The 20,787-nt window shown below is 47.4% G+C and overlaps 2 protein-coding genes and 1 long non-coding RNA gene across 6 annotated transcripts; 2 read left to right on the top strand and 1 right to left on the bottom strand.

Moving 5' to 3' along the window:
• The first annotated feature begins 181 nt into the window (after positions 1-181).
• On the top strand, positions 182-3,715 carry Tpi1 (triosephosphate isomerase 1). Its single transcript, XM_021164465.3, has 7 exons — positions 182-422; positions 1,524-1,647; positions 1,728-1,812; positions 1,901-2,033; positions 2,465-2,550; positions 2,821-2,908; positions 3,037-3,715. Exons 1-7 carry the CDS (start codon positions 197-199, stop codon positions 3,153-3,155), a joined length of 861 nt encoding a protein of 286 aa, XP_021020124.2. The 5' UTR covers positions 182-196; the 3' UTR covers positions 3,156-3,715.
• An 87-nt stretch (positions 3,716-3,802) lies between these two features.
• Positions 3,803-5,781, bottom strand: Spsb2 (splA/ryanodine receptor domain and SOCS box containing 2). 4 transcript variants are annotated; one of them, XM_021164468.3, is made up of 3 exons: positions 5,628-5,781; positions 4,436-5,178; positions 3,803-4,129 (listed from the first exon to the last, which is right to left on the bottom strand). In XM_021164468.3, the coding sequence occupies exons 2-3, from the start codon at positions 5,097-5,099 to the stop codon at positions 3,999-4,001; spliced, it is 795 nt and encodes a 264-aa protein (XP_021020127.1). In that variant the 5' UTR covers positions 5,100-5,178; positions 5,628-5,781; the 3' UTR covers positions 3,803-3,998. The 4 variants fall into 4 exon arrangements, with proteins under 4 accessions (XP_021020127.1, XP_021020125.1, XP_021020129.1 ...); XM_021164466.3 differs by having other exon boundaries at positions 5,612-5,781; XM_021164470.3 differs by lacking the exon at positions 5,628-5,781 and adding an exon at positions 5,374-5,527 and having other exon boundaries at positions 4,494-5,178.
• Positions 5,782-8,654: 2,873 nt separating this feature from the next.
• Positions 8,655-20,462, top strand: LOC147003809 (uncharacterized). Its single transcript, XR_015047563.1, has 3 exons — positions 8,655-8,838; positions 15,234-15,428; positions 19,878-20,462. It is a non-coding gene; the product is annotated as an uncharacterized LOC147003809 (long non-coding RNA).
• The last annotated feature ends 325 nt before the right edge of the window (positions 20,463-20,787 follow it).

Consider the following 20,787-nt stretch of genomic DNA (forward strand, 5'->3'; position numbering starts at 1 on the left):
TGAAATCCCAAAAAGTTTGTTTCCCTGAGCGCGAGGTTCAACATCTCAACTGTCGAGCCACTGAGGCAGGACGTTTGAGCCCCCTGAACCCTCTAGAACATAGCTACAAGAAAGGAGAAACGTCAGAACATCTAAACACCGGGAGGTGGAGAGGAGGATGGAGGGGAAGGCGGAGCAGCAAGGGGCCGGGCTAACCATGGCGGAGGGCGGGGAGAAGGAGGAGTTCTGCTTCACAGCCATCTATATAAGTGGCCAGTGGAGAGAGCCCTGCGTTTGTACTGACCTTCAGAGACTTGAGCCTGGTACAATGGCGCCTACCAGGAAGTTCTTCGTGGGGGGCAACTGGAAGATGAACGGGAGGAAGAAGTGCCTGGGAGAACTCATCTGCACCCTGAACGCAGCCAACGTGCCGGCAGGCACGGGTGAGCTCTCTGTTTGGCAGGGGCGGCGGGACGTGGGGGTAGAAGGTCGGGCGTGGCACCACCTGCTCAGTGTCTGAGTGGACCTGGATGGTGGCCTGGGGACAAGGGCCATTTGGTGTCCCGGCAGCACAGAGACTTGCTGAAGAGGAAACGCATTTAAATGCTGCACTGGGTTTGTGGGGCCCGAAAGGGGTTCTTGGGGTTGGGGGCAGGGTGCAAAGAAGATCGCCCTTGGGAGTGGACCGGAGGAGCTGCACCAGTTAGGGGTTAGGGTCGAGAAGAAGAACCAGTGTCGGGTTGGATAATCAAGTGGCACGTGTCCCCCAGATTGTGAGGGAGGAAGCTGAGCTTGCGCGAGCTCTCAGCTACCTGCCCCCTCGGCCTCTGGCTCCGTGCGTCTCTGCACGTAGCCCGAAACTCCTCCCCGCGCCGTCGCATGCTTCGGCCTCTGAGCGGGGGGCTTCCACATCCCTACCCTTCACAGCATGGGCCACTCCTGCCTTCCACCTTAGGCCCCTAGCAGATGCCAAACATGCTGAGCCATTGGGGAATTAAAAAAAAAAAAATTCCTACAGCTCTTCTCAGACTGGAAATAGGAAAACGCAAGGTCTCTGTGGGCTAGTCAGTTCCCTGCTGCTCACGACACTGCTCCTCCATCCTTCCCGCTTCTACCCATCTAAATCGGAGAACTTGGAGGATGACCAAAGGGTATTCTCTCTGATCATCCGTTTCCCAAAGAGCCCAATACAAACTCCCGCGGTGGACCTCTTATGCTAAAAATCCTTCCCGGGATGGGTATGTGGGATGGGCTATTTTAGAAAGGGGTTACCCCTGGAGAATGCTGAGTCGAGGAGATGCCCATTCCCAGAATAGCCTGAGGAAATGAGAGCCACAGCTGTTAAAAGAGCAGAGGGCAGGGTAAGGGCCGTGGCCTATCAGAGGCTTTGGGAAGGCTCTGGTATTGGTACAGGCCCAGCCTGGGCTCTGTAGTGAACAAAGGTCAACTTTCTGGACTGAAAAACGAAGGAAAGTAGAACCAAGAAAGTGAATGCAAGACCGGGAGCCCGAAGAGTGAGGGGCTTTCTCTGATCTCGTCCTCAGAGGTGGTTTGTGCACCGCCCACCGCTTACATCGACTTTGCCAGACAGAAGCTGGATCCCAAAATTGCTGTGGCCGCACAGAACTGCTACAAAGTGACCAATGGGGCCTTCACTGGGGAAATCAGGTGAGATGGAGGCAGAGAGGGATGCAGAGGAAAACCTTCCTTGTGGGCTTCTTGCTGATCTTGGTGTGTGTTTGTTTTAGCCCTGGCATGATCAAAGACTTAGGAGCCACCTGGGTTGTGCTGGGGCACTCAGAAAGAAGACATGTCTTTGGAGAATCAGATGAGGTCAGTAAACAGGAGGGGAGATATAGGGGATGCTTTGATCCTGGGGAGAGGGGGGTATCTTACCTACCTAGCATTTGTTCTTCAACAGTTGATTGGCCAGAAAGTGAACCACGCCCTAGCAGAGGGACTCGGGGTGATCGCCTGCATCGGGGAGAAGCTAGACGAAAGGGAAGCCGGTATCACCGAGAAGGTCGTGTTCGAGCAAACCAAGGTCATCGCAGGTATCTCTGCAGACATGGCTCTCTGAGTCTAGCAAAGGCCCCAGGGATGGAGGGGGGCAGAGGTCAAAGGTCCCACAGCCTGCCTGAGTCATACTGACCCCGGAGAAAGAGGGCGACCTGAATGGTTCTTGTCACTGTTCCTACAGAAGGCTCAAACCCCACCTTCAAAAGCTAGCAGGGTCTGTGGGTAAAGCCTGAGGCCCTGAGTTTGAGTCCTCCAAAGACAGCCACGTGGTAGGAAAGATACACCTTCTACAGGTTGTCCTCTGCCCTCATATGTGTGCTATAGCTTGTGTACACACACACGCGCACGCACGCACAAGTGTTTAAAAAGGGGAAGAAGCCCACCAGGTACTGTAGGCCATAACTGTTATAACAGGAGAGCTTGGCGGGTCAGCTCCTTCCTATTCACTCTCCTCTCTGCCCCACAGATAATGTGAAAGACTGGAGCAAGGTGGTCTTGGCCTATGAACCTGTGTGGGCCATTGGGACTGGCAAGACGGCAACCCCTCAGCAGGTAAACTACCCGGAGCTCCTTGCCTGTCTGCCTTTAACAGACTCACACAGCTATGGAGCCCAGCCAAGCCCCTCTAGAGACAGAGGGCCTCCAAACTCACCAAGGAGAGTAACTTTGCCAAAAATGTTCATTCCAAGCCTGGTGGGATTGGAGCATTGGCACTCTCTGGTCCCGGGGCTTTTCTGGAAACTCAACTCTATATGAGAACCAGTGGTTTTCACTCCTTGAATGATAGGAAGGAGCTTAGTTGACCCTGCCTCCTCCTCCTAGGCACAGGAAGTACATGAGAAGCTCCGGGGATGGCTGAAATCCAATGTCAATGATGGGGTAGCTCAGAGCACCCGGATCATTTATGGAGGTGAGTGGCTTTGGCTCTAGCTAAGACAGAAATGGGCTAAGACAGACTGAGGCTGCCTTGCACAGAGAGGTGGAGCTTAAGTGTTCTGATCGAGCCCTGACCAAACTGTCTTCTTGTTCCTGGTACAGGTTCTGTGACTGGAGCAACCTGCAAAGAGCTGGCAAGCCAGCCTGACGTGGACGGCTTCCTTGTGGGTGGTGCATCTCTCAAGCCTGAATTTGTGGACATCATCAATGCCAAACAATGAGCACTGCCCATCCCTCTGCCTTCCTGCATAGCATGGACTAGGTTGCCCAGAAGTTTAGTAACTGCTTCCACCGGTCACATGCTTCTGATGACATCATCTGCCCCATCTTGTGGCCTAATCCACGCTGTACCCTCCTGAGCCCTTTCCACCTCCCCATTATGGTTGGAACCAGGCCAATCCCTTTACCACTTACAGTGGGTAGAATCAACTGTCACCAAGGTGGCTCCTGGGGAGGGGAGGGAGTAGAACTACTGTCCCTTTGAGCCCTGATGGAGTGAAATCACCTTCCATTGGTTTGGGCTGGAAACTCATGGTTGGAGCACAGGAAGTGGGCTTCGTGTCACTTTGGCCTGTCACTTAGATGGCCTTGGCTCTAGCTTCACTCCCAAGTTCTACTGGATGTCTGATGCAGAAATTCAGAGCCTTCGGCTCTGAATTCAGTATACATGAAGGCCGAGCCCCTAAGAGGCCTGGGATAGTCCCCTCCCCCACGGTGCCGAAGCCCCTGTATTGTGTTTGTGAACCATCCTACATGTAAGGGAAATAAACACCTGGCCTGAGCTTTGGATTGTCATAATTCCTTAAGACAGTGATGGGGCTCTAGCCTGGGGTGGGGGAGTGTAAAACAAAACAGAAAAGAATAATGAAACAGGTTGTGACAATACATCTCAGTTTTTACTTCAAAAACCTCTTTGTCCCAGGCTGCCACAGTGTTTAATATCATTTCTATGTCTTGCTCCTGTGGGAAGGGGAGGTGAAGGGGTCTAGGCCCCTCCCCTCAGCTTCACCAGCTTTTTTAAGTTGTCTAGGCCAAAGGGTGCCAGCACACCCTGAACTACTGGGTCATTTGTAGAGCAGATAGCGCTTCATGGCAGGGGGCAAAGGCAGACTGGATATTTGACCCAGCCGGGTGTCCCCCAGAGCATGGCGCACACACAGGCGGCTCAGGTGAAGAAGGGATTGTGGTTCCTCCACTGCGGAGAGAGAAGGAAGACAAGGTAAGTAAGCAACTCCCGCCAGTCATCCTTGAACTCTAAGATCCTGCTCAGGCACCCTTCCTTCTTCCTCCATTTTCACCGCTACCTCAGCTGAGGGAGACCCAAAGGCTCTGAATTTGTGCATCACATCCAGTAGGGATTGGGAGTGAAGCTAGAGCCAAGGCCATCTAAGTGACAGGCCAAAGTGACACGAAGCCCCACTTCCTGTGCTCCAACCATGAGTTTCCACCCCAAACCATTGCCAAGAGTAGTTAATCTTCCCACACCTAGTCCGTATCTCACCTCTTCTTTCGCCCATGTAGCGGATGCGGACCTGGCACTGGCCCCAAACAGCACTTACAGAGGGATAGAGGGTCCTCCCCTTCAGTCCACGGAAGGCTGGTCCCAGGTACGTGCCCCCAATAGAGTAGCCAAGAGTCCCCTCCTCCATGTCCAGAACCACCAGCAGTCTCTCTGGCACCACTAGCTGCTCACCCTGAGGTCCAGCTGGATACTGGGGGGCCTCGAGGCCCTTACTCTGATGATACAATTTTCCCCGCCCAATATCCCAGCCCCAGGACTCGCTGTTGCTGCCCAAAAGCGCCGCATAGTGGTCAGCCTGCAGCGGAGCGAGGGCGGTGGCCACGCCCACCACGGCGTGTGTGCCCCTTTGCTCCTGGGGCCAGCTGATCTCCCAGGCGTGCAGACCTCTCGAATAGCCCCGTTTTCCCCGGACCCCATCAGTGCTCTGGGCCACAGGGCGCCGCTCAAAGCACAGACCCCCTTCCTTGACATCGATGTTCTCGGAGCAATCCTTGGGGTTCCAGCCGTGGTGCCGTTGGGCCCCCAGGTCAGGAGGGGGAGCAGACAGGAGCTCCTCCAAGCCCTCGGGAGGAGAGAAGTCCGAGTACAGAGCCTGCGAGGTAGGGGTGCTGCTGCTGCCCCTTGCCAGGGCCGTCTGGCCCATGAGGAGAGCCGCTGAAGAACTTCTCAAAACAGGCTTGCTGGGGCCTCTCGCTTTTGAAAGTTGAGCTCCGGATCGTCCCCTGGAGTGGTGTGGAGACAGAAAGGACTGTTAGGCGCAGCATCTTTCCCTAGGGCTCCCATCCGTTCACCGGTGTATGCCAACAGCCTGGTCTTCCCTTGGTCCCCTAACCCTCCCAGGTCTATCACTCTACTTTCACCCCATCTGTGTCGCGCCCCCCAAGTTTCTCGGGAGCTCTCTCTCCCTCGGACCTTACCGTGGACCGTCCCCTTGCTGTCTCTAACGCCGGGCCCCTACCCCGCACCTCACTGGGCTCCCCCTAGCTCGCAGAGACCTCTGTGGAAGTACAGATAGGGAAGACAAGAAGCGCCCCTGACCAGCCACTGCTTCCGGCTCCAGCGGGGCTGCGGACGCCCGCCCGCGCTCCGCCCCTGGGCTCTGTGGACAATTAACCCTATCGTCACCTCCCGGACCACGCCCGCCACGCCACTTACCGCCTTGAGAACCCACCGGCTGCAAAGAATCCAGGCAAAAAATAAGTGATGACTCCAGACGTGGACAAGCGCGCATGCTTTGTGGAGCACACTCTTTGAGTGGGTAACCTCTTGTCCCTCCCAGGACTCCCTGGCGTCAGACTCTTCAGCAGTTTGTTTTTCCAAAGCCACCTGACAGCTGTGTGCCCCACCCTCCCCCCCCATCCCAGACTAGAATTAACCCTTTGATGACGTCATCACCTTGGATTCTGTGTGTGTGTGTGTGTGTGTGTGTGTGTGTGTGTGTAGACTTCTCCACTGGAGACCTTTGCTCTCTCTGCCTGAGCTAGTCGTTCCTGAGGCCCTAAGATCAGTAAGAGGCCTTGACATCCTTCCTGAACTCCTGCTCCCATTTAGGAGAATGTCGGGATTGAGACTGTCCCCTGCGGCTCCCTAGGTTGCTGAAGCTGTAGTCCTTCAGCCTCCTGCTTCAGCCTCCTGAGTAATGGAACTACGAGTGGGCACACTGTCTAGTGGATGTGTGCTTTAAGGGTTGTTAGTTCTGAGTGTCGTTTGATCATTAGCTACATTATCATGGAGAGGTTGCTGTTGAAGTTTGACCTCCTCGAATGCCTATTGATAACAGTTCAAAATAGTGCCCCATAGTGGCGGGGCAGTGGTGGTGCAACGCCTTTAATCCCAGCCCTTGGGAGGCAGGGGCAGGTAGATCTCTTGAGTTCGAGGCCAGCCTGGTCTACAAAGTGAATCTATGCCAGGGCTATACAGAGAAACCTTATCTCAAAAAAAAAAAAAAAAAAAAAAAGTCCCATAATGCTACCGTGTGTGTGTGTGTATGTGTGTGTGTGTGTGTGTGTGTGTGTGTGTGTGTGTGAGAGAGAGAGAGAGAGAGAAAGAGAGAGAGAGAGACTGTAACCTCTGCGGGCCTAGAGCTCCCTATGTAGACCAGGTTGAACTCAAACTCACACTCATCAGCCTGCCTCTGCCTCCCGAGTGTTGGCATTAAAGGTGTGTACCCTGTGCCCAGCCTAATTTTAACCTTGTTGTTGTTGTAGTTATTGTTGTTTGGGTGGGTTTGAAATAGTCTCTTGTAGCCCATCCTAGGACAGGACGGGCTCTGTAGCCAAGAGCTGGCCTTGAATCCCTGTTCCTCTTAGCTCTGCTTTCAGATGCTAGGATTCTAAGGGTATGATTCACACACGGCTAATTTTAACTTTTAAAATTCTGATGTGAGGCTGCTGAAATGGCTCAGCAGTTAAGAGCACGGGCTGCTCTTACAGAGTACCCAGTTCAGGTTCCCACTCCCATGTGGAAGGTCACAAATGTGCATAAGTTCCAGTTCCAGGGAGGTTGGGTTTCTTCTGATCTGAATGTGGCATACAAACTGTGTTGTCTAGCCTTGTGTCAGCTTGACCCACAATCTAGAGTTATCTGAAAGGAACGAACCTTAATTGAGAAAATGCCAGCTGGGCATGGTGGTGCACGCCTTTAATCCCAGCACTCAGGAGGCAGAAGCAGGCGGATTTCTGAGTTCGAGGCCAGCCTGGTCTACAGAGCAAGTTTCAGGACAGCCAGGGCTACACAGAGAAACCCTATCTTGAAAAACAACCAAAAAAAAAAAAAAAAGAGAAAAGAAAGAAAATGCCCTACAGACAGATCTAGTGGTGGCATTTTTTCGAGACAGGGTTTCTCTGTATAGCCCTGGCTGTCCTGGAACTCACTCTACAGACCAGGCTGACCTCGAACTCAGAAATCAGCCTGCCTCTACCTCCCGAGTGCTGGGATTAAAGGTGTGCATCCCCACTCATGGCTAAGGCATTTTCTTAATTAGTTATTGATGTGAGGTTGGGAGCGGGGCACGGGGGAGCCCATTGTGGTGGTGCCATCCCTGGGCAAGGTGGTCCTGGGTTCTATAAGAAAGCAGGCTGAGCAAGCCATGGTTGTATATATTTAAATCCCACACAATTAGCCCTAATAAGCCAGCTTTTCTTCCAGATTGATTTTTTTTTTTTTTTTTTGGTTTTTCAAGATAGGGTTTCTCTGTGTAGCCCTGGCTGTCCTGAAACTTGCTCTGTAGACCAGGCTGGCCTCGAACTCAGATATCCGCCTTCCTCTGCCTCCCGAGTGCTAGACCCAGCTTCTTCCAGATTCCAGATGAAGTGGTTGCGCTGCCTTTGGATGGGTCCTGTTGTACAGAGACAAGGTACCTTAGTGTGATGCACCCTAACTGAAAAAAAAAACCAAAAAAACCCAAAACAGATCTAAGCCACACAGAGAAAGTCCGCACTGGGCTCACTGGTTTCCATCTGACAAGCTGGCCACGCTCTGCCCTATTTAACCAGACCCCTGTTGAGTTCGTGTGCAATATGTCTGTTATAAAACTCAACCTTTTATTCTCAGAATAGACTATTCCAGTTTTTACAGGCTTATACGGAAGGTTTAGATTCATTTAGCTTCAGCCTCGCCAAGAACTAAAGCGCTAGTAAAAATGGGGTGGTGTGGAGTGGGGGACTAGAACACCTGCTGAGAGACTTCTTTATGGGACAGAGAAGCTGCACCTGCGACATTGCAGCAATATGGTTGCCTAAACAAGGCCTGAGCAGTGACACCACCAGGTGACGCCAAGGAGGAGGCGGAAAATCACACAAGGCCCCGCCCCTGGATGAAGAGCTGCAGGCAGTTAATGGCTGCTGAGAGAGAATCAGTGTTCCTCAGGGAGCAGCCCTCTTGGACGTTCCAACACCACAGTGCTCAGTCTTAAAACCGTATTCATTGGAGCAACACTGAATGAACTCAGCTGGTTGCGTTTATATGCTTATACATATTAACAATTAAAAACAAGTAGTATTATATAATGTGTAACGCAAACCAGAAACGATCAAATCTGAAAAGGAAGCCTATTTTCCAAACTCACCAATAAGGATGAAATGGCAACTGGGCTGAGGTTGAGAAACCTGGATTACTGGTCGCCCATAGACCCCGCCTCCGGCCCCGCCCCCACACCCTTGGTGCTAGTCCCGTAACCAAGGCAACGCACTGGCATGGTCGGGTGGGGAAGCTGACTCATGCAGGCTGACGGTCACGCGTGGGCTCATCGTGTGCGCTGCGGCAGCCTGGGCATCTCGCATGCCCCACCGCGACTGTGTAGATGCTGAATCCTCAGCCAGTCCTAGTGGTCCGCCACTCGGGGCCTTCCCCTCGCAGCTTGTGCTTCGGGCGTTAACACTAAGGTCTGGAATGTTCCACCAGAGGAAACCTGGATCTAAGACTGGGAGAGGTGGGGTGGGGTTGGGGGTGGGAACTTGAAAGCCTGTGGATAAGAGGAGCAGCCCTAGGTCGGGCTAGGAAAGGTCTTTTGGAGGAAAGCTGACCAAGGAAAGCCTGAGGGGAAAGCAAGAGTTACGGGAAGCCTGGTGTGGTGACGCACGCCTGTAATCTTAGCTATTTAGGGAGGACGATGGAGTCAGCCTGGGCTACATACCAAGACCCTAGCTAAAAACAAAACAGAATCACACTGGGAAGTTTTTTTTTTTTTTTAATATTTATTTATTTATTTATTTGCTTATTATATGTAAGTACACTATAGCTGTCTTCAGACACTCCAGAAGAGAGCATCAGATTTTGTTATGGATGGTTGTGAGCCACCATGTGGTTGCTGGGATTTGAACTCAGGACCTTTGGAAGAACGGTCGGTGCTCTTAACTGCTGAGCCATCTCACCAGCCCTGGGAAGTTTTTATTTACTGCAAGCCGTAAGAAGGTTTGGATGAGCGGGGCGGTGGTGACGCACGCCTTTAAACCCAGCACTTGGGAGGCAGAGTCAGGCGGATTTCTGAGTTCGAGGCCAGCCTGGTCTACAAAGTGAGTTCCAGGACAGCCAGGGCTATACAGAGAAACCCTGTCTCGAAAAACCAAAAAAAAAAAAAAAAAAAAGAAGAAGGCTTGGATGCAGGGAGAACACAATCTGGACCCAGAGGGGGGGGGGGCAGTTAGGAGAACGCCTTAATTGTGCCTTGACTTACCCTAGTTTGTTTTTAAGACTCCATTGTGGCAGCCCTGATAAAATGTTCCCTTGCTCCTCATCTGCCAACCTTCCTGAAGTAAGGACTTTCCACAGGCAGTGTTTTTGTTGTTGTTGTTTTGCTTTGTTTTTGCCCCAAGGTCTGAAGTGTGTGTATGTGGTAAATCAAGGGGGGAGGGGGGGGCTTGCCTAGAGGGTACTAGACCTGACACTGGGGTAAAAACCTTAGGAAAAGGTCCAGAGACCCCACCTTTCTTGAGGATTTATAAGCAGTTAATCACGGTAGGAAAGGACAAAGGCTATCTTCTGTGATGTAGACACTGGTAAACTGCAAATGCCCCTTTAAATAGTTTCTCATGCTTACTCCTGTGGAGTAATTCTAAGGAAATCATTAGATCAACAAGCACCCAAATTCTGCAGTAGAAAGGAGCACAACCTTTACAGTAGCCGCACCCTCTTAAGCGCTGCCAATTCCACCAAGATTAGTCACCAAAAAAAAAATCTTAATTTACCTAATGAAATGCTTTGTAATCTTAGCACTGGAGGGGCTGGAGAGACAGCTCAGTGGTTAAGAGCACTGACTGCTCTTCCAGAGGTCCTGAGTTCAATTCCCAGCACCCCACATGGTGGTGGCTCACAACCATCTGTAATGAGATCTGATGCCCTCTTCTGGTGTGTCTGAAGACAACTACAGTGTATTCACATATGTTAAATAAATAAATAAATAAATAGATCTTAGCACTGGAGAGTCAGAGGCAAGGGAACCAAGATACAATACAACCTGGGGTACCTGTCTTGAAACAGTAATTGACTGAAAAATCTCATTTTTTTTTCTGCCCTTGCCTTTTTAAAAAGATTTTTATGGGCTGGTGAGATGGCTCAGTGGGTAAGAGCACCCGACTGCTCTTCCGAAGGTCCAGAGTTCAAATCCCAGCAACCACATGGTGGCTCACAACCATCCGTAACGAGATCTGGCGCCCTCTTCTGGAGTGTCTGAAGACAGCTACAGTGTACTTACATATAATAAATAAATAAATCTTTAAAAAAAAAGATTTTTATTTATTTTATATATATGGTGAGTATACTGTAGCTGTCTTCAGACACACCAGAAGAGGGCATTGGATCCCATAACAGATGGTTGTGAGCCACCACGTGGTTGCTGAGAATTGAACTCAGGACCTCTGGAAGAGCAGCCAGTGCTCTTAACCACTGAGCCATCCCTCCAGCCCTTGCCCTTGACATTCTTCTTCCCAGCCTCAGTTTCCTTCTGATAAATCCTAGCAAGGGTACTTTCCAGGCTTGCCCTTATATCATGATCATCCGTCAGTGATTCTCCAAAAGGACGGAGGGGCATTTTGTTAGTAAGAGCAAATCCAAGTGGAGGGGAGGGTTTTCGGGGATTACTTTTTTTGTTGTTGTTTGTTTGTTTGTTTGTTTTTTGGTTATTTGAGACAGGGTTTCTCTGTATAGCCCTGGCTGTCCTGGAACTCACTCTGTAGACCAGGCTGGCCTCGAACTCAGCAATCCACCTGCCTCTGCCTCCTGAGTGCTGGGATTAAAGGCGTGCGCCACCACGCCCAGCCCAGGATTACTTTTTAAAAGCATGATAAAGGGGCTGGAAAGATGGCTCAGTGGCTAAGAGCACAGGCTGTTCTTCCAGAGAATCAGGCTTTGATTCCCAGCTTCCATATGGCAGCTTAGAGCCATCTTAGTATCACCGGTTCCCTGGGATCTGATGCCTTCTTCTGGCCTTGGGGCACTAGGCATGTGTGCAGTGCACAGACATACATGCAGGCAAAATACTCATAAAAGTTTTTTTTGGTTTTGGTTTTGTTCTTTAATATTTACTGTGTATAAAACGTCCTGCCTGCATGTATGCCTGCAGGCCAGAAGAGAGCACCAAATATCATTTTAGATGGTTATGAACCACCGTGTGGTTGCAGGGAATTGAACTTGGAACGTCTGGAAGAGCAAACAATGCATTTAATCTCTGAACCGTCTCTCCAGCCTCAACTCATACATATTTTAAAAAATTAACAAGTAACAACAACAATATTTTAACCACATTAAAAAGCCTACTGTGGTGCAGATTTGTACCCCCGGAGAATAGAAGGGGAGTCTGGGCTACAAACTGGAAATCTAGTGAGACCATATCTCAAAACAAGAAAGAAAGCAAAGAGAGCAGAGCTAGGTGTTGTGGTACTCACATTTAATTCCAGGATGCAGGAGACAGAGTCAAGTAGATCTCTGTTCATTTGAGGCCAGCCTGGTCTATATTGCAAGTTCCAGGACAACCAGGACTATATAGTGAAACCCCGGAGAGACACAGAGACAGAGCTCTGTGTATACAAGTAGCTCACTGAGAGAGCATACGCACCTAGCGTATGCAAGGCTCAAGTTCAGTCTCTAGTTGTTATGTGACAAACTTCTCCTGGGGAGATGGAACACACATATCTACTCACCCCAGTTAGGGAACCCAGGACAGACCAAATAAAAGTATAAATACTAATATTTTGTGTTTGTATTTATAAATACAAGTATAAATACTAATCAAAGTTCAATTTGGTGAAGCAGTGAGTTTTACTGTAGTTACTTACAGGAATATGGGTGAGGGGTTGCTTACAGGAAAAGAAATGACTCAAAGGCAACCATATCACCAAAGCCCACCCCAGTATGGATGACAGCTCACAAAAGTTGGGGAACCTGGAGCACACTCAACAGCCTGCAGGCAGCTTAACGATCAGTGAGTATTCTTTCCAGATACCTCAGTTGGTCTGAACCTCTTCAGGCAGCCCTTTGTCTCAGAATTTTCTTTTCACCTCACCTTTTTCTCTGTCATCTGAAAGGAACACTCAGCTTTTATAGTTTACTTGTTAGGGAGGGGGGGCTAGTGAATCTGTTCAGTTTTAGGGACTTCCTGGAGCTATTTAGAGATGTTAACATTCTTGCCAAAGAGTTTCCTTGCTAAATAAAATGTTTCAATCTCAAAGGAAACTGTTGCAAAACACCCCTCAAAAAGAAAAAAAAGTGTGGTGTCAGGATATTTGAACCTGTTTCTAGTTAGGGTGTGGCTCAGCCCTTAGCACACACCTTTAATCCCTCTGACTGGCATACAGACACACCCTTAGTACACATCTGCCTACAACTATTAAAAATATATATGCAGGGATATGATGGAATAACAGAGGAATTTAATGAAAAAAAAAACAAATACAAAAACAAAAACAAAACAAAACCCGGAATAGATCACTTGCAGGGGAGTAATATAGGCTTTAATCCCAGCACTTGGGCTACAGAGGTGAGCAAATGTCAGAGTTGGAAGCCAGGCTGGTCAGAGCAAGTTCCAGTGTGACCAAGGCTACACAGAGAAACATTGTCTCAAAAAAGGAAAGAAACAAAGAAAGAAAGGAAGAAAGAAAAAGAAAGACTGGCAGCGCACACGTTGTGGGGGTGGCTTGGCAGATGGTTCTGCAGTTAAGAGTGCTTGTCCCATGATCTTGAGTTCAGATCCCATGTGCTCTTTTGGAACTCAAGTCCAACCTAGAATGAATGTTTCCTTTGATCATTAACTTGTCCCGAGCCTGTTTTCATTGCTAGTACAATTAAATGCTTGTAATGCATGAAAGCTCACTGTACTCTTTCAAAAACCTGTGCAGCCCTTGCAACACTGAGGAAGGGGCACACTCTATTCTTGACTCTGACTTTAAACTAACTTTAAACTTTCTACCAACACCCTAACTTTCCAACGTTATTTAACTCAAACTAACTCCCTAAAACACTTAAATAAAATCAGGAATTCCATAAAATCATTCCCTAAACAGCATTATCGCTTAAAAGTTCATCTTTGGGGGCCAGAGAGATGGCTCAGTGGGTAAGAGCACTGACTGCTCTTCCAAAGGTCCTGAGTTCAAATCCCAGCAACCACATGGTGCCTCACAATCATCTGTAATGAGATCTTACGCCCTCTTCTGGTGTGTCTGAAGACTGCTACAGTGTACTTACATATAACAGTAAATAAATCTTAAAAAAAAAGTTCATCTTCTTGTTGATCTGCAGGAAACTTGCCCAACAGAGTGGGCTATCACTCAGGGAGTAAATACAGCAGGAAATAGGCAGTGAGGTCCTCCCCATGCCCAATCACAGCATGCTAGATATATAAGGAATATAGAAATGACAAATATAGAAGGCACATTAGTAGCAAGAAGCAATCCTGGGATGAAGTCCCTTGATCTGCGCATCTCCTGGGTATACCTATCATAGCTGAACAAAATGGTGGGCTGTCTCCCAGAAGCTCGCTTGTCCACTTCGGCTCCTGCATGGTATCTGCTGCTTTCTTTCCTATCTCGTGTTGGGGGTGAGGCGGGGGAAGGGATAAAAGGACAAAAGGGGGGATAATGGGATGAAAGGGAAAAAAAGAAGGGTGAATTATTGTATCTATTTTTAGACTAGAAAGCAACAAATCTCAAATACTTTAGATTAGTATGGGTTTTTTTTTTGTTTTGTTTTGTTTTTTATTATTATATGTAAGTACACTGTAGCTGTCCTCAGACACTCCAGAAGAGGGAGTCAGATCTTGTTGCGGATGGTTGTGAGCTACCATGTGGTTGCTGGGATTTGAACTCCTGACCTTCGGAAGAGCAGTCGGGTGCTCTTACCCACTGAGCCATCTCACCAGCCCTAGTATGGGTTTTTGAATATTGATAGAAATTTAAGATGATTTTTTTTTTTTTTTTTTTTTTTTTGGTTTTTTCGAGACAGGGTTTCTCTGTGTAGCCCTGGCTGTCCTGGAACTCACTCTGTAGACCAGGCTGGCCTCGAACTCAGAAATCCGCCTGCCTCTGCCTCCCGAGTGCTGGGATTAAAGGCGTGCGCCACCAACGCCCGGCGTTTAAGATGATTTTTGTTACAGCATATTGTATATATGCTTCAACTCTTTAAGGTATTATACTTAAGTAATTCATTAAAAATATAAAGTTCTAGCCGGGCGTGGTGGCGCACACCTTTAATTCCAGCACTTGGGAGGCAGAGGCAGGCGGATTTCTGAGTTCGAGGCCAGCCTGGTCTACAAAGTGAGTTCCAGGACAGCCAGGGCTACACAGAGAAACCCTGTCTCAAAATAAATAAATAAATAAATAAAGTTCTAGTCCAATGAAAGCTACTATTGTAAACTGTTTAAGATAATAAGCCGGGTGTGGTGGCACACACCTTTAATCCCAGCACTCGGGAGGCAGAGACAGGTGGATTTCTGAGTTCGAGGTCAGCCTGGTCTACAGAGTGAGTTCCAGGACAGCCAGGGCTATACAGAGAAACCCTGCCTCGAAAAACCAAAAAAAAAAAAAAAAAAAAAAAGATAATGAAGAAATACAATTTAGTAGTCAGTCAAACAGATTATCAAACTTATATCATGTTAGGTACTAGTTTAGTTAATTGCAGAAATAAGCTTTATTTAGCCTCCTGTAGATGTTTCCAAAGATAAGTAGATAGTAAGTAGAAACAAGCAATGTTTGCCTATTTAGATATTCTTTAGATAAATAGGTTGTCCTCAAATACATCAGAGATCTGCAGAATGTGGCATTTAAGATGTAATAAAAGGCTTTTCTGACAGAGAGATACATCAGCACCCCCATTCTATTCCAAAGAAAACGAGGACCAAAGAAAGAATCTCTACCTGGAGTTTGCTTCAAATGTGGCCATTGGGCAAAAGAGAACTGTCCCTTACTTCGACTGCTGACAGCATGCTATCTAAACTGTGGACAAGCAGGAGATCGGGAAGCCAATTGCCCAACTTTGCAGAGACAAGGTAAGGTAGAACAATTTTTCAAAATTCCTGTTTCACAAAAAAAGGCTGTCAGATCATCTGGACTTGGTGGCCAATGGTGGATGCCCCAATGACAGAGAGGAATCTTTGGCGATTATGAAGGTAGCCAGAAGTCTCTGCACATCCTTTTAACTCTGGTGAAATTTATCCTTCTCCAGTCTCCGATGGGGTTGAAGACCAGGCAGTTATAGTTTTACCATTTTCCTTGTGATCAGATGTAGAAAAGAAAACTCACAAAAGAGGTGCAAATTTATAAAGACATAAAAGCTTAAGTTGTTTGGGATCTAAGGAAAAGTTATAGGGTCTAAGAAGGTGCTTTAAAGTTGATACATACAAGTTATAAAGGTTAGAAGATATGGAAACTTTAGTGGTGATAGAAAGTGATTTAGGTAGAGAACCCTAGACTCACCAAGATAGGATAGACACTGGAGTGCTTTCCCCAAGGTTGCCAAATACAAATGGCCTAGACCTTGTGAATGTAATTCTCACTCGATAGTTCCCATAATTGTTCTTATTGTATATAGTTTACTGATGTCAGAGATAACACTCTTTCTTGGACTAAAAGGGGGAGATGTTGGGGTAACTTGTTTTACATTATGTGAAGGTATATCTCTGTGTTTTCAATTGTTAATTCTGTACCAGCAGAGAGCTAAATGCCGGCAGAATATTGGCATTGTCATTTCTATGGCCCATCACCTGTCATATTTGTAAACACTTGCCCTTCTCACCTGCTCAGATACTTGCAGTTCAGACAGCCCTCTAGACGAGCTAGCTGGGAGATTGTCCAAGCAAAAGGCCTAAGCTTTAAACTATATAGAAATCTTGTGTCATTTTTTTATACTGCTGGCTGGCCAGCAAAAGTCTCGCTCTACTGGTCTATGTAGTGAGTTCCAGGTCACTCAGAGTTACATAGTTAGACACAAAACAAAACAACCCACAAGTGTACACCACCACCTCTAGCATATAATCTGAACATAAGTGACAAATAGGGGCTGGAGGAGATGGTTCAGCTGTTAAAAACACTGGTTGTTCTTTCAGAGGAACAAGGTTCAATTCCCGGCACTCACACCAGGCAGATCACAGCTGTCTGTAGTCTAGCTTCAGGTGATCCAGCACCCTTTTCTGGTCTCAGAATGTATTGTATGCATGCGATGCACAGATATACATGCAGCCAAAACACCTATACACATTAAAAACTAGTAACAAAAAGAAGGGGGAAACACATACACACACACACACACACACACACACACACACATTTTTTGTTGTTTAATACCAAAAACTCTGTGTGTGGCTGGTCGAAATGGCTTACTGACAGGTACACTGAAATATGTTCCCATGAGGCTGATCTTACGCTGTTTCCAGTCTAGAGAATGTAGGTATCTGGGTGCGGTGCCGCACATCTGTAATCCTGGTATAATTGAGGTGGAGGCAGTAAGACCAGCTAGCTGTATGAGGTCAGCTTCTACTTATGAGACCCTAGCACCACCACCAAAATGTAACCAGTTATCTAGAATGCCTTTGGAAGCCCCAGAGCACAGTGGTCAGGGCTCACATTGGCCCAGTCAAGTCCTTGTGACTGAGGAGTGTGTGATTAAAGCCCTAGGCGACCAAAGCCTGCAGTGCCAGCACTTGGGAGCTGGAAGCTGGAGGATCAAAGGTTCAGTGTTAGGGCTGGTGAGATGGCTCAGTGGTTAAGAGCACTGACTGGCCAGGCGGTGGTGGCGCACGCCTTTAATCCCAGCACTTGGGAGGCAGAGGCAGGCAGATTTCTGAGATCGACGCCGGTCTGGTCTACAAAGTGAGTTCCAGGACAGCCAGGGCTATACAGAGAAACCCTGTCTCAAAACAAACAAACAAACAACAACAATAACAACAAACAAAAACAAAAAAGAGCACTGATTGCTCTTCCGGAGGTCCTGAGTTCAAATCTCAGCAACCACATGGTGGCTCACAACCATCTGTAATGAGATCTGATGTCTCTTCAGATACTGTTGTCTGAAGACAGCAACAGTCTACTTGTTTATAATGATAAATAAATAAATCTTTAAAAAAATAAAAGATAAATTTTCCCCCCTTTCCTTTCACTCCAGCCCCACTCACTCTGGCCCACAGGTTTGTTTTGTTTTGTTTCTCTTTAAGGATGGTTGTGACGCCTTTAATCCCAGCACTCGGGAGGCAGAGGCAGGCGGATTTCTGAGTTCGAGGCCAGCCTGGTCTACAAAGTGAGTTCCAGGACAGCCAGGACTATACAGAGAAACCCTGTCTCGAAAAAAAAAAAGAAAAAAAAAAAAAAAAAAGGATGGTTGTGAGCCGCCATGTGATTGCTGGGATTTGAATTTATGACCTCTGGAAAAGCAGTCAGTGCTCATAATCGCTGAGCCATCTCATCAGCCCGATAAATCATTTTTTAAAAAATAAATAAAAATAAAAAAAGTTCTGGTTCAAGGTTATCCTCAACAGTAAATGTGTAGAGTAAATTTGAGTCCAATCTCAGTTATGTGTGACTCTTAAAAAAAGCCTACGTATGGCCAAGTAAATGTAAAGTTAAGACTTTTTTTTGTTTTGTTTTTTCTTTTTTTTTTTTTTTGATTTATTTATTTATTATATGTAAGTACACTGTAGCTGTCTTCAGACACTCCAGAAGAGGGCGCCAGATCTTGTTACGGATGGTTGTGAGCCACCATGTGGTTGCTGGGATTTGAACTCTGGACCTTTGGAAGAGCAGTCGGGTGCTCTTACCCACTGAGCCATCTCACCAGCCCATGGCCAAGTCTTCTAGTCTCTAGAAAGGTGGATCAAACACACTCCCCAGTTGTGGCCTCTGAATGAATGCTGGGTCCTCCGTGTTGCTGACTCCTTAATCACAGGCAATAGCGAATCCTACTTCCTAAGGGAAAACAAAAGTGAACCTAATTCCCTTCTGCTTGAACAGAGGCAAGACTTAGTGAGAGGCATCCATAGAAGTGATGACGTGTGATTCTATGTATATTTATGTGTATGGGGCAAATCAGTAGTGTATGCATGTGGAGGACAGAAGCCATCCTTAGATACCATTGCCAGGATGCCAGCCACTTCTCCTTTGAAACCAGATTTGTTATTCGTGCCAGGCTCACTATATAGGCTAGCCACATGGGCCCAAGGGTCCTATTTCTGCCTCCCCAGCCATGGTGGGATTTCAGACCTATCCCACCATGCCGTGCATTTGTGTATGGGTTCTGGGAATTGAGTTCTAGTCTTCCTGAATGCAGGCAGGTCTGTGCCTTGAGTAATCTCCCTAGTCAATGGTGTGTAATTTATAGATTAAGTTGTGTTTTGTTTTTGATTTTCTTTGGTTGGAGGTGTTAGAGTGTGTGTGTGTGTGTGTGTGTGTTTACCTGACACAGGGTTTCACTGTGTAGTGCTGGCAGGCCTGGAGTTTATTTTGTAGATGACAGTAGTCTCAGACTACTTTTTCTGAGTGACTCAGTCCTGCCTTTTGTCTTATTTGGGGACAGGGTTTCACTAAGTTCCAGGCCGTAACCCAGACTTCTCTTCTGTCTTCCTGCCTCGCTCTCCAAGGATCACAGACCCGCACTTCCAAACAACATGTTTTGTTGGTTATAGTGGGATTTTCTCAGGTCCACCAGCGATATAAATAACGACATGAAGGCTTCGAATATAGTTGAAAGCTTAGGCCTTTTGTTTGGGCAGCCTCCTGGCTACCCTAAACTTAACCAGACTAACTAGCCTACAATCCACCATGTGGCTAGTTCTCCACCTTTCTCTGTTATTCTATGGCCCATGTCTGTTTTCTCAGTGTTTGCTCTCTGAATCTCCCACGCCTGCATTCTTCCCCTACGACAATCTCTATGCCTGAAAGTTCTGCTGCCCACTTCCTATCCAGCTATTGGCTGTCAGATCTTTATTACAACCAATCAGAACCTCTGATGCAATTCTAGATTGCCTTTAGGCAAGTGAGGAAGGACGAATATTGACAAAATACAAGGCTGGTAATACCAATATTCTGCCGGCATTTAGCTCTCGGCTGGTACAGAATTAACTATTGAAAACACAGAAACACCTTCATACAATGTGAAGAAAAGGTTACCCCAACAGTTGTTTTGTTTTGTTTTGTTTTGTTTTGTTTTGTTTTGTTTTGTTTTGAGATAGGGTTTCCTGTATCACAGACTGGCCTCAGACTCCATGTAGCCAAGGATGACCTTGAACCTTCTGATCCTTCTGCCTCCACTTCATAAGTGCTGGATTACAGGTGTGCTCCACCATGCCAAGATTTGGGGATGTTAGCATTCAACCCAGGGCTTCAGACATTCTAGGCAAGCTCTCTACCTTCTGAGTTAGATCCTAACCATGGAGAGAAGTTATAAAAAAGAGAATGCCTTATAATCTCAGTCTCTTTCTTTCTTGGGCCACTGGGTTCATGTGAATCAGCTGTTACAGTCTGAGGACACTCAAGGTCTAGAGAGAGGACCAGAAGGAATGTGGGTTGTCCTGGCAGTCGCTGTACGTGTCTGCCATCTTAGAGGTGAGTCCTCTAGTTCCAGTCTTGCATCAGACACTTGCAGCCCCAGCCGATTGTCTGATTGCAACACAACAAAGCGACTCTTGGACTGTGACATACAGAAAGTGAGAGAATGTTTAAGGAAGTGAAATGTTTGGAGCCAGCTCAGCAGGTAAAGATGTTGGACACCAAGCCTGATCACCTGACTTCAATCTCCAGGACACACATGGAAGAAGCAGAAACCAGACTTCCATAAATTCTCTTCACACCTTGACACTTGCTCTGTGGAGTGTTCATGTTCATACACAGACAGATACACAGACACACACATACAAGCACCCACTCACATATGCACACATGCACACATACAAGCACCCACCCACATATGCACACACGCACACATACACACACACACAAAATAAATAAAATTTAGTGTTACTAGGTATAGTTCGGGGCTGGAGAGATGGCTCAGCAGTTAAGAGCACTGACTGCTCTTCCAGAGGTCCAGAGTTCAATTCCCAGCAACCACATGGTGGCTCACAACCATCTGTATTGGGATGTGATGCCCTCTTCTACTATGTCTGAAGACAGCAACAGTATACTTACATACATAAAATGAATAAAAGATTTATTCACTTTATTTATATGAGTACACTGCAGCTGTCTTCACACACAGCAGAAGAAGGCACAAATTCCATCACAGATGGATATGAGCCACCATACGGTTGCCGGGAATTGAACTCAGGACTTCTGGAAGAGTAGCCAGTGTCCCTAACCACCGGACCATCTCTCCAGTCCATAAATCTTAAAAAATAAAATAAACAAAGACTAGGAGTAGTT

Source organism: Mus caroli, unplaced genomic scaffold, assembly GCF_978045245.1.
Source record: "Mus caroli unplaced genomic scaffold, Mus_caroli_1 scaffold_7, whole genome shotgun sequence".
NCBI lineage: Eukaryota > Metazoa > Chordata > Mammalia > Rodentia > Muridae > Mus > Mus caroli.